Source organism: Cucurbita moschata, unplaced genomic scaffold (assembly GCF_002738365.1).
Source record: "Cucurbita moschata cultivar Rifu unplaced genomic scaffold, Cmos_1.0 Cmo_Scf00004, whole genome shotgun sequence".
NCBI lineage: Eukaryota > Viridiplantae > Streptophyta > Magnoliopsida > Cucurbitales > Cucurbitaceae > Cucurbita > Cucurbita moschata.
In genome coordinates, this window is record NW_019268520.1 from 4,625,141 (window position 1) to 4,637,210 (window position 12,070).

Here is a 12,070-nt window from a genome sequence, read left to right on the forward strand (position 1 = left end):
AAGTTTGTGAGAAGCTGTTTTTGTTTTGTTTTGTTTTTTTTTTCTTTTTTTTTTCTTTTCACTTTTTAATTTTTTTACATGGAAATGTAAATTATAAAAAATTGTGTTAAAAAAAAAAAGATTTACCCCATTTTTTCAAAATTATAAAACTAAAACTTAATTAATTATAAAAAGAAAGACACTCATAAAAATATATTGTATTATTTATTATTAATCTTATTATTTGCATGATTAATTCTCATGTTTTTTTATATGGCTAATGATCTCGAAGTTGATTTCTAATACATTTTCTTTATCGTTTATCTTTATAAAAGGGAAAGAAAAAGGTACAGACACCGTCACTCTTTAGATATAAAGCATAAAAGATAAAAAGGTTTACATTATTGAGAGTTGTCGGTTATTAATTTAGGGTCAGTTTAGATCGACTAATCTGAGTACTTAAAACTACTTTCTTTTTGCACTTAAACACTTAGCATTCGAAACATGCTTCTAATTTAAAATATATAGACGTATTAATGAATTCAACAAGAACTACGACGAAGGTCGATGACCTCATGAATATAATTTGTAACGACCACTATTATTCATAGGTAGTTCATGCAATTTTTTCGTACCTTCTTAAAAAATTAAATGTTATCCTAATTATTCTCTTTTCGTATATTTTATTTTAGATATAATTGATAAAGGATGAAATTAAATTAGAAATTTTGATAAATGGTCAAATATTATTTTATTGTGTAGATAAATATATTAATTTAATTATGAGATAAAGACTGAAAAATGGGAGAAAAAAAAGACTTTTTAAAACGTCATATATGTGGTGTACTAAAAAACAACTAAAAATAACCAAAGGATAAGCATTTATTATATATTATAAAGACATTTGAAAAAGTAATATTTGAGATAAAATAATTAAAAAAAAAAAAAAACCAACTTTTAAGGGATAAGTATCCCAAATCTAGATGTTTTTTATTTTTTATATTTTTTTATTATATACATACATTATCTTTAATGTTTAAGATAGATCAACGACGTTGAGGGTCCAGTTAAACTTATCTCATTTGAGTCGTAACGATGTAAATATGAAACTTGACCTAGAGTCCTCGCTCTTCTTATGGATTAGACTGAAAAAAGTTGATATGGGATCAACCGTATTAATTTATGTCGAATGTGCACGTACCTCACTGGTAAATTTATTGGGTTGAAAAGAGAGGTGATTGCAAAATAACGAACACTACAAGTCTATGAAAGCCACCATTTTCCTAAAATTTGTGTATAAAGATTTTCGCCTCTCTCAAATGATTTTTCTATTTGAGGTTTACCCTCGATCGTCGTTTGTTCGGTTAGCTATTTTCAGCTACATGCAACATCGTATGTGTTAAATCTTTGCGATTTCTTCTCGGTGGTGGTTGGGACTCCCTCACTGTCTTCTTTCTTGAGAGTTCTCGTGTGATGTTCCACATTGGTTGGGGAGGAGAACAAATCACCATTTATAAGGGTGTGGAAACTTTCCCCTAGCAGATACGTTTTAAAGCTTAAGGGGAAGTCCGAAAGGGAAAGCCCAAAGAGGACAATATCTGCTAGCAGTGGATCTGGGGCGTTACAAATGGTATCAGAGCCAAACATCGGACGATGTGTTAGCTTTTTCGCTGTTCCCCGAAGGGGGTAGACACGAGGCGGTGTGCCAGTAAAGACGCTTGCTCCAAAAGGGGTGGATTTGGGGGTGTTACGAGTTTTTTAACATCAATTTTTTTGAAACTGACATCAACCAACTGACAAATAGCTCCACCGAGCCGTCACATAAACTATTGTCAAATTTGTCAATACAAACATACAAATTTTAAACACGTATCTAATAATTATGATGATACGACTCGTATAAGATAAACAAGATAAAGGGAGCGTCCAACCAAGGATAATGTTGATGAATAAGATAAATAAAGATCCCATACGTAACCCTAAAGAGATGGGAATTTAAGAAAGTCCGGTTGATATTAAAATAACTAAGCAGCTACCAATTCATTAATAAAGCTCCAAATAATTTCCATGGCGGACCGCCGCGACCAAGACTCAGAGCTTTTCCTCCAGCCACCGTACAATGGCGGCCAAGAAAATCAAGAAGACGATATGGAGATGAACAATAAGGGAACGGAAAGTAGTGGTAGTAGTTGCGGCAGTTTCAGCGACGGAGATAACTCCTCCGCCGCCGTTGATAGCTGCCTCCGTCGAGGTTGCAGCTCCGCCTCCGCTTCTCAACAATGGCCGCAAAGTTTCAGGTGCGTTTGAAACTGCTTAATGTTCTCTCTCTTTTTTTTTAATTAATTTATTGTTTTTTTTATAATTTGATTTCAAAATTCACGACTATAAAAAAAAATATTTTTATTTTTGATATTTGGTTGAAAATTCAAATTTCACATCCAAAATAAAATAAAAATAATTTGTAACCACCCGCAGATATTATCCTCTCGGGAGGGGAGGACCCCAAGCTTTAAAACGGGTATGATAGGAAAAGATTTTCATTCCCTTGTAAAAGTAATTTGTTCTTCTTCCTAACCAACGTGGGACATCACAATCCACCCCCTTCGAGACCCAGTGTCTTCGCTAGCACTTGTTCCTTTATCCAGTCAACGTGGAACCGCCCCCAAATCCACTCTCCTTTGGGGCCAGCGTCTTTACTGGCACACCGCCTCGTGTCTACTCCCTTCGGGGGACAGCGAGAAAGTTGGCACATCGTCCGGTGACTGGCTCATACCATTTGTAACGACCCAGATCCACCGTTAGCCGATATTGTCCTCTTTGAACTTTCCCTTTCAGACTTCCTCTCAAGGCTTTAAAACGCGTCTGCTAAGGGAATGTTTTCACACCCTTATAATAAATGGTGGTTTGTTCTCCTTCCCAACCAATATGGAACATCACAAGATTTAAATTTAGAATCTTTAAATAATGATCAGCGTTTATGTAAAAATGGTAGGGAAGCAAGCGATTCATACGCAATAACAAATTCACCAACATTCGGGATTCTACAGATTCCAACGATCATAAAATCAAGCTTTCAAAATGGAATCGAGAGTTTGTTAGAGTCTGAGATCAATGAAGACGTCGATTCCAATGGAAAGACTCCATTATTAACCAATTATTACGACGCCGAGGGACACAAATTAGAGTACGAGATCTCGTCTACCCCATCAATATCTTCTCCTCACGGCTGCACCTTCACACAGACCATATTTAACGGTAAAGTTACCTCTAATTCTTAAAAATTTAAGCCGTGTTTTGAAATTCAAGAATATTATTGAACGGTCGGGGTTCGGGTTCGGGTTCGGGTGCGGCAGGAGTGAACTTCATGGCTGGGGTAGGGCTGCTGTCCACACCATACACAGTAAAAGAAGGAGGATGGGGAAGCTTGGGAGTGCTGCTTGTGTTTGCCATTATGTGCTATTTCACAGCTATGCTTATGAAATATTGCTTTGAGAAGAGAGGCCAAATCAATATCGTTACGTTTCCAGATTTGGGTCAAGCTGCCTTTGGAACTTTTGGACGTCTTTTTGTATCGGTCAGTTTTACCTTTTTAACCCTCCTTTTTCTTTAATTACCCCTTTACTTCTTTAATTTTTTTATTTATTTACGTTTATTTAATCCCTCACCTTTTTAAAAAATATTATTTTAGCCGCCTTTTTTAAACTTTTAATTTTGTGTTAAATAGTTTTATATTTTTTAATATATTAAAATTTTATTAACTATTTGACATTTTTAAAATGTATGAATATTTTAAACACAAAATTAAAAAATTTACCATAAAATTTAGTAATTTTTTATTTGTTTTAGTTGTAAGATTGTTTTTGCTTTTAGCTAATTAATTTATTCTTTTTTTTTTTCAGATCATTTTATATTTGGAATTATATGTGAGTCTCTCTCTTGTTTCTCAATTATGTATATGTTTTGATAACTTTTATCTTTAAAATATTCTTAAAATTTTAATTTTTTTTTAATAATATTAACTTTTAAAAATCTAGTTTGGTATGAAAGCGTTAATATTTTGTTTTAAAAATATTTATAAACTTTAATTTTTTTTATTAATATCACTTTTAATGAAAATAATCTATTAACATCTAGAGATTATGTTTACTTTCTTATTGTTATTTTTATTTTTTAAATTAAAGGTTTTATTATAATTACAAAAAGTGATTTTTAAAATTATAATTTTTTTTAAACTCAACACTATTTTTTAAACACGGTAAAAGTGTCTAATGGGTTAGAAAGTAAAAATGTACAGTGTTGCTGCATTGAGTTCATAATCTTGGAAGAGGACAACCTTAGCAGTCTATTTCCGAATGCGCGGTTGAATCTGGGCGGCCTTCACTTGGACTCTAACCACCTCTTTGGAATCGTTACTGCTCTTCTTGTTTTGCCCACAGTTTGCCTCAGGGATCTCCGTTGGATCTCATATCTCTCCGGTAACATTTCATACCCCTTAGAGAGACCGAGCGTCAAACAAAATAACTATGTATTGGGTCATAAGAGTCCAAGTCCACCGCTAGCCGATATTGTCATTTTTTCGGCTTTCCCTTTTGGACTTCCCCTCAAGTACACTGGGCCCGGAAAGAGAATGGATTGGAGGGTCCCACATCAATTGGAAAATGAGAGTGCCAGCGAAGTCGCTGGACTCTAAAGCGGGTGGATTGTGAAATCCCACATCGGTAGACGTGTTTTAAAAATTTTGAGAGTAAGCCCGAAAAGGAATGTCCAAAAAGGACATCATCTGCTAGCAGTGGGTTTGAGTCGTTATACGGGTTCTAGTAGAATAGTAACTAGCCGCGATCGAAACAAAATGATCACACACGTTTAGTACATCATATTTCAGCTGGTGGGGTGGTGGCAACAACGGTGATAATCTTAACCATAGCATATTTGGGAACGCTTGGAGGAATAGGGTTTCATGAAGTTGAAGCTGGTGAAGTAGTGAATTGGAAGGGCATTCCATTTGCCATTGGGGCTTATGGATTTTGCTTCTCTGGTCATACTCTTTTCCCAAATCTTTACCATTCCATGGCAGATAAAACCAAGTTTACTAAGGCTCTCTTAGTATGGTACGTACGCGTTACGAATCACGAATCACGAATCACTTCATCCATAACCCGTTCATCATTGTTCGAAAGTGATCCTAATCCATCAAATTGTGTTTATATTATGCAGTTTTGTATTTTGTGTTCTAATATATGGAGGTGTTGCTGTGATGGGATTCCTCATGTTTGGCCAAACTATATTGTCCCAAATAACTTTGAACATGCCACAACATGCTCTTGCCTCCAGTGTTGCAAAGTGGACCACGGTGAGTTTCTAACTCGACTTAACCGTGATCGACACGTATTAAAAAAAACCCGTCATTAGAAATGGATCCATATTCACATACACGATGTTTAAATTGACCTGCGTTGCATTTTCTTTGCAGGTTATCATTCCATTGACTAAATATCCTTTTCTGATCTTGTAAATTATCTGTAATAGTCCAAGTTCACCGTCATTTTGACCTATTACAAATAGTATCAGAGCTAGTCACTAGACAGTGCAATGCACAAGTCAGAGTAGGGCTAGACCCTCTCCATAGAACACTCACTACTAACAAGTATTGTCTGTTTTTGACCTGTTACAAATGGATTATGCAAGACATTGATCGGAGTAGGGCTAGACTCTCTCCATAGTAGACGTGTTTTAAAACCATGAGGCTGATAGCGATACGTAACAGGGTCAAAACGAACGATATCAGCTAGTGGTAAACTTGGGCTGTTACGTTATCGTAATCGTTTTGAAATGAATCGGGAATCCTTGACGTATTCTCAAATATGCACTATTGATGACTCCATTGGCAAAGAGTATAGAGGAGAGGTTACCAGCCAGAGTCTCAAATAGCTTGTGGTGTTCCATTCTTATAAGAACTGCACTTGTTCTCTCTTCCCTTTCTGTGGCTCTTCTTCTCCCATTTTTTGGTATGGTTTGGATTTTTCATTTTATTTATTTTCTATTTTTGTATTGAAATTAATTAATTATTTATTTATTTATTTATTTTTTGCAGGTCTTGTGTTGACTTTAATTGGATCCCTTCTCTGCATACTCATTGTAAGTCATTTTTTTGGAAACAAAATTTAAATCTAAAATTAGGGATGAAAATAATATTAAAAAATATCCATTTATTTTTAAATTCAATTTATGCAAATATTGTTGAAATTAATAAATTTGGAGGGATTTATTAATATTAGTGGGTAAATTATATATATAAAAAAAAATTAAATAAATAATAAAATTGTAATAATTTGGATTTTCCCCCTAATTAAATTAAATTAAATTAATTTGTGATATATTAATAAGGATAAATATTTATATTATATACCATATCCTAAAAAATATAATCACATTTGGTTCAGGCAATAATAATACCAGCCTCCTGCTTTTTGAAAATCATGGGGAAGGAAGCTTCTAGACTACAGGTAATTATCTTCTAACCATTTTTTATTTTATTTTATTTTAGCTATTAAATACAAATTTTAAATATTTAAAGCTATGCTATTAAATTCGATGTCTCGGAGATTAAATTGATAATTGAAGTTGACGATGTGTGGTTGCATGAAGCTTAGGTAATTTCATGTAAGGTGGTAATTTTGGTGGGGATAGTTGGAGCAGTGCTTGGAACATACTCTTCATTTTCACAGATGGCTCGTACAGAGATCAGTAGGTGAAACATATAACAAGATTATTCTCGTTTTATTTTCTTTGTACATGTTAAGCCCATGTATTGGTTCGTTTTTAGTTTTGCTAGTGACAATATTATTAATAATTGTATGTCGGGTGCACTATCAAAAAACGGGTTTGAAGCTCTTTCCTTATCAACGAGCTGATAGTTGATGCATATTCCACTCCGAAGATACACTAGCCAATAATTAATTAATTAATAATTAATTAGTTAGTTTATTTTTATTAAATCAAATTATTGAAATATTTTTATACTAATTTAATTTTTATTTATTTATAAAATATTATAAATAATATATGTTTTGAGTTATTTTTAAAAGTAAAGATTAAAGAAAAAATTTAAAAGATTAAAAGATATTTTTTAAATACTTAAAAAAAAAATACTAACCATTTTCATTTAACATTTTTAGTTTTTTTTTTCTTTGATTTAAATATGTTATTGAAACGCTAGAAAATAAATATAAATTTTAAAAGCTTTTTAATTAATTATTTATTTGGTCAGTGGGGCCCATTGGGGGTGGGTAGGAAATTGACAATTATAGCTTTTCTTCAAGGCCAAGCCAAGACGACAACGTCACCAATTTTGACTTTTCCTTTGACTAAGGGTATATACGTAATTCTACATCCTGGATCCTTCGTTTTCTTTTAGTTTAAGGTTATTATTGCAATAACTTTATAAAATATATATTTTATAATAATAAGTGATTTTCGAGAAACTTATAACCCTAATTTTTTTTTATTAAATTTAGGGTTTTAATCGGTTTTACGACCTCTGTATATCTAGTTCCTAAATTTTATCTCGATCATATTGAATAAAACTCAAATTTGTATTTCGAATCACACCCATTATTTTTTTTTATAAATTTTATTCAATCTTGAACTCAAAATAACTTCGAGAAGGATTTGACCCGTCGTGTGATCGTGATATGTATCTATTACAACAATCCCGTGAGTTACGTAAAACGGGTTTGTTGTCTTTTTAATTAACAGATATTTCTAATTTTCTGGAGATTAAAAATTATATTCGACTAGTTCATTAGAAGAATTATTATTAAATGAAAAGATACTTTAACGTGCATTGTAATAGAATCTTTTATTTAAATACTTAATTTGACTCCTTTTAAGGTATGGTGGAAAATATTCCATAATTGACCTCATGGCCTATTCCAATTATTGATTAGCATGGAAGACATTTTTGTACTTAGAATCATTATTATTATTATTTTAATTATAATAAATGCAAATGTAGCATTATTTTACGGATAGATACGGTGGGACCAATAAAACTAGGTCACGTAGACACCTACATGATCAAGTAGAAGTATTCGCTCGTGTTTTTTTTAATATATGTAGAGTGTAGTGGGGCAGGGTGGAGACGAGGATGGGAGATTCCCGTCCTCGGACTTGTTCAGCTAACAAGGAAAAAAATATATTTCCATTACTTCCTATATTACTCGATTAAATGGAACTGAAAAATCGAGACTCAACCCGAGCAAATCAGGCTCAGCTCAAACAATTACTATTGAAGTGCATAACGTTACTTTGACTCATCTCGACAAGACAACACCATGTCGTAGTGAGTATCATCCATGCAAGTCAATGGAGACCTCAATCGAGAACATGTCCTCGCTGTTTGAACCCTATTTAAAGCTCAATCATTTGATCAATCTTTGTTCAACCATGTTGTTGAACTAACAAACAATCCTGAAAGAGGGTTTAGGGTTTATAAAAGCAATGGGAAAGTGATTCAGTGGAGGGTGTGGCGGAGTTGCAGTGGGGAAGGCGGTGGTGTACCCACTACACAAGAATCACAATCAGCGAGGGAAGAAGGAAGAAAGTGGTAGCATCATCATCAATGAAATATGATTATAAAAAGGGGTTTTGAAGGAAAAGGACGTGAGGAAGGGGTTAGAATTTGGAATGGTCTAAGCGTCACGCATCTTCTACTTTCTCTCTCTCTCACACACCTGACCTGACCAACAAGTGCAGGGCCGAGTTTGATTTTAAAACAAGTTTATTCCAAAGCTCAAAATTCAATGTGGGCCTCTTGAAATTTCTATCTGTGCGGGTGGGAGAAAGAGAATTCTCTTTTTCCCCCATGGTTTTAAATGCTTTACCTAAGAATTTCGATCAAAAAGTCAAAAAAAGTTTCGCTGTTTATCTCCACACCCCTTCTGGGTAGGGTTTTCTTTCCTCTGTTCCTCGGATTTTTCCACCTTCCCGACGTCGATTCATTTCTCAAACTGAACTCCCATCTCGCGATTCCTGTTTTCGCTAGGTTTTTGACTTCGATACGGGTCATAGTTTTGCTGGGTTCTTGTTTGTTTTGAGCTCTTCGATGAGCTGATTGCTGAAGTTTTGATGTTTTTGGATTGAGAAATTGATTAGGGCTTTGGGATTTAGGTGTTTCAGCGAACTGAGTTTGAGTTATTTTGTTTGAATTAGAAGAGCTCGTTCTTGTTCTTCCTGTTCTTCCTGTTCTTCTTGTTCAGTGGTTTCTGTTTCTTTTTGTTGAACTGGTGGTGGTGGTGGTGGTGGTGATGATGGTGATTGATGGGTAGTAGAACAGTGAAGGTTGGTGCCGACGATATAAACAAAAAGGTGAACGGGATGCCTAGCTTCGTTTCTTCGATGCCCACAGCCAATAATTCCATGTAACTTTCTCTATCTTATTTAATTTGAATTACTGGACTATGTTGTGTTCACTGTTTGAATTTAACTTTGCAGTATATGTACTTGGCTTCTTGATGAGTCTGTCTTTCTGCTTGTACTTACTCCTTACTTGGTGGTTTATTAATTCATGGAGGGGAATAGGACCATAAGACTTCATTAATACCTGCTTTAATTTCAATGGGAGCACTTTGTTTAATTCCATGAGTTGATTATAGCAAGATTGAAGAATTTTTTCATGGGTTACGTCACTAATTAGGTTAAGAAAATTAGGGGTGTTACGAATGGTATCAGAGTGAAACACTGGACGATGTGCCAGCGAGGAGGCTGAGCCTCGAAGAGGGTCGATTGGGGGGTCCCATATCGATTGTAGAAGAGAATGAATGCTAGTGAGGACGCCGGGTTCTGGAGGGGAATCCACACCGGTTGAGGAGGAGAACAAAACATTCTTTATAAGGGTGTGGAAACCTCTCCCTAGCCGACGCGTTTTAAAAATCTTGAGGGGAAGCCCAAAGAGGACAATATCTATTAGCGGTGGGCTTGGGCCGTTACATAGAGCATCTCCAACTTTGTTACGTTGAATCCTTAGTTGAATGTCAAGTATGACTCAAAGACAGAATTTCTTAGTCAATTCACATCCTTGAGTTCAAGAAATATTTTGTTCCTGACCTTAGTTATAGGTTTGTGGATGCATGGACATCCCTTTCCTTGCTAGGATCTTTTGTTCATCTTTTGCATTACAGTTGGAATTTTCTCTTTCACACTTTGATGGTCTTTTTTCACTTTGATTTTCAGGGGTGCAGAGGGGAGCTCTATTCCTTCATCTCGGATTTCGGACTTAAGAACGCTCGAGCAAACTCTTGGATTTCACATAGAAAATGTAGACCTTACTAGAAGTATGCAACAATGTCCTATTTTGTTATGGAATTTTAGGCCTTTCGATGATTTGTTTACTTCCAAAGTAGTTTCACTAATCATCTGTTCATCTCATGTCACTCTTGATGTTGCATTATTGAGTACACACTGCATTCTGAACTTCTTATGATTTTGACAAAGTTATCTCGGATAATTCCTATGCTAGGTTTCTAGCGTGCTAAGAAATGTTTTGATTGGCTGTGAGATCCTACATCGGTTGAAGAGGGGAACGAAACATTCCTTATAAGGGTGTGGAAACCTCTCCCTAGTAGACGCGTTTAAAACCGTGAGGCTGATGTATTATTATAGAATAGCAGGAGCTACATTTTCTCTTGGTTCATAAAATCTAAATCTATGAAAGTCTTGTTGCTTTTCTCTTCTCTGTTCTTCGTCTTCTCTTCCTGTTGTTCTTCTTCTGCTGATATAATTTCGTTCCAAATTTGCTTGCCTTAGATCCTTTGTATAATCAGATAAAGTCGAATAGTTCGACTCTGAACAACAACATCCAGTTTGGTTCTTTAATTAAGGTACTGTTTTACCTGTTCTCATTTTTTTTTTAATAGAAAGCTCCATTTGGTTTTTTTCTTACTTGTATTTGTTGAAAATTAACACCCACCTGATATAACTATAATGGAATTCAGCCACTTGCATCCACTGATGTAAATCTACCAACTGCTATCATGGGCTCTCAAACATTGCCATTACAGAAAGAATCAAATCCAAATTTGGTTTCTACGTCGGGTGGTCCTCATGAAAACTGGGGAGAGTCTAACATGGCCGACGTCAGCACAAGAACTGATACCTCCACGGATGACACAGATGACAAAAGTCAAAGGGTAATGTCCCTTGAGTATGTTATGAGATTAGTTTTACATTGTTTAATAATCAATGTGTGCAAGTTTCCTGATATCAATAATCAATGTGGTTGAATGTTTTCATATCCCAGGTAATAGTGCCTATCTTTCTGTTTAGTATTCTTGGGTCGTAACCTCACGTTCTTTTGTCTTCTGTAGCTTGACAAGGATCAAGGAAACTCACTTGTCGTGTACGATTCTAGCAACAAATCGAAAGAAAAAACACCTGATCAGAAGGTTATGTTTTAAACTGAAATATTTTTACATTGTTAGCTGAACATCTTGATGGATATTAGCAGCAGCTAATATGCTGTTTAGCATCCTTTTCAGAGCTTACGAAGGCTTGCCCAAAATCGTGAAGCTGCTAGAAAAAGTCGTTTAAGGAAAAAAGTAAGCTTCCGTTATCATTGCTCTCCTCTCTCATTCACAAATTTTCTAAAACTATAAACTGTCTAGTATTGACTTAGTTGTTTAGAAATGTTTGACGAGTTTTATCGTATTATGCATTGAACTTCTTTAATTATTTTTTATCGTTTCCTGTACTTTTGTAGGCGTACGTGCAGCAGCTAGAAAGTAGCAGGCTGAAGCTTACTCAACTTGAGCAAGAACTCCAGCGGGCCCGCCAGCAGGTCGAGTTATCTTTATTTTTGTGCTTAACCATCATGGCACATTATCTTTCAATTTATAGGAAAGTGTTAAGATGCATAAATCTCTGTCACAATTTGTGCAGGGTATATTTATTTCAAATTCTGGAGACCAAGCTCATTCAATGAGTGGAAATGGTATGAAGCTTTTTTCTTTGCATGTTATGGCATGTGATTCTTTTTCACATCTTTTTTTTTTTTTTTTTTTTTTTTTTTTTTTTTTTTTTTTTTTTTTTTTTTTTT

At 34.7% G+C, this 12,070-nt stretch overlaps 2 protein-coding genes across 4 annotated transcripts in view; both read left to right on the forward strand.

Moving 5' to 3' along the window:
* Positions 1–1,910: 1,910 nt before the first annotated feature.
* Positions 1,911–6,876, forward strand: LOC111441796 (amino acid transporter AVT1A-like). Of its 3 annotated transcripts, none has more exons than XM_023078909.1 (12): positions 1,911–2,276; positions 2,972–3,234; positions 3,333–3,553; positions 3,879–3,902; positions 4,274–4,454; positions 4,862–5,087; positions 5,194–5,329; positions 5,450–5,469; positions 5,839–5,984; positions 6,071–6,114; positions 6,420–6,482; positions 6,625–6,702. In XM_023078909.1, exons 1-12 carry the CDS (start codon positions 2,047–2,049, stop codon positions 6,631–6,633), a joined length of 1,563 nt encoding a protein of 520 aa, XP_022934677.1. In that variant the 5' UTR covers positions 1,911–2,046; the 3' UTR covers positions 6,634–6,702. The 3 variants fall into 3 exon arrangements, with proteins under 3 accessions (XP_022934677.1, XP_022934675.1, XP_022934676.1); XM_023078907.1 differs by having other exon boundaries at positions 1,912–2,276; positions 6,630–6,876; XM_023078908.1 differs by lacking the exon at positions 3,879–3,902 and having other exon boundaries at positions 1,912–2,276; positions 6,630–6,876.
* Positions 6,877–8,515: 1,639 nt separating this feature from the next.
* LOC111441798 (transcription factor HBP-1b(c38)-like) overlaps positions 8,516–12,070 on the forward strand; it is a 6,530-nt gene continuing 2,975 nt past the window's right edge. Inside the window, exons 1-8 of the mRNA XM_023078910.1 lie at positions 8,516–9,398; positions 10,210–10,310; positions 10,783–10,856; positions 10,971–11,165; positions 11,343–11,420; positions 11,514–11,573; positions 11,735–11,812; positions 11,914–11,965. Of these exons, the coding sequence (XP_022934678.1) occupies positions 9,298–9,398; positions 10,210–10,310; positions 10,783–10,856; positions 10,971–11,165; positions 11,343–11,420; positions 11,514–11,573; positions 11,735–11,812; positions 11,914–11,965 (739 nt within the window). The 5' untranslated portion in view covers positions 8,516–9,297. The remainder of the gene's footprint in view (positions 9,399–10,209; positions 10,311–10,782; positions 10,857–10,970; positions 11,166–11,342; positions 11,421–11,513; positions 11,574–11,734; positions 11,813–11,913; positions 11,966–12,070) is intronic.

Bases quoted from the DNA above. Each gene is read 5' to 3' on its own strand.
- LOC111441796 (XM_023078907.1), top strand. From the start codon at position 2,047: ATGGCGGACCGCCGCGACCAAGACTCAGAGCTTTTCCTCCAGCCACCG. The intron at 2,277-2,971 runs GTGCGTTTGAAA...TAAAAATGGTAG, and splicing joins CAATGGCCGCAAAGTTTCAG to GGAAGCAAGCGATTCATACG. The intron at 3,235-3,332 runs GTAAAGTTACCT...CGGGTGCGGCAG, and splicing joins CACACAGACCATATTTAACG to GAGTGAACTTCATGGCTGGG.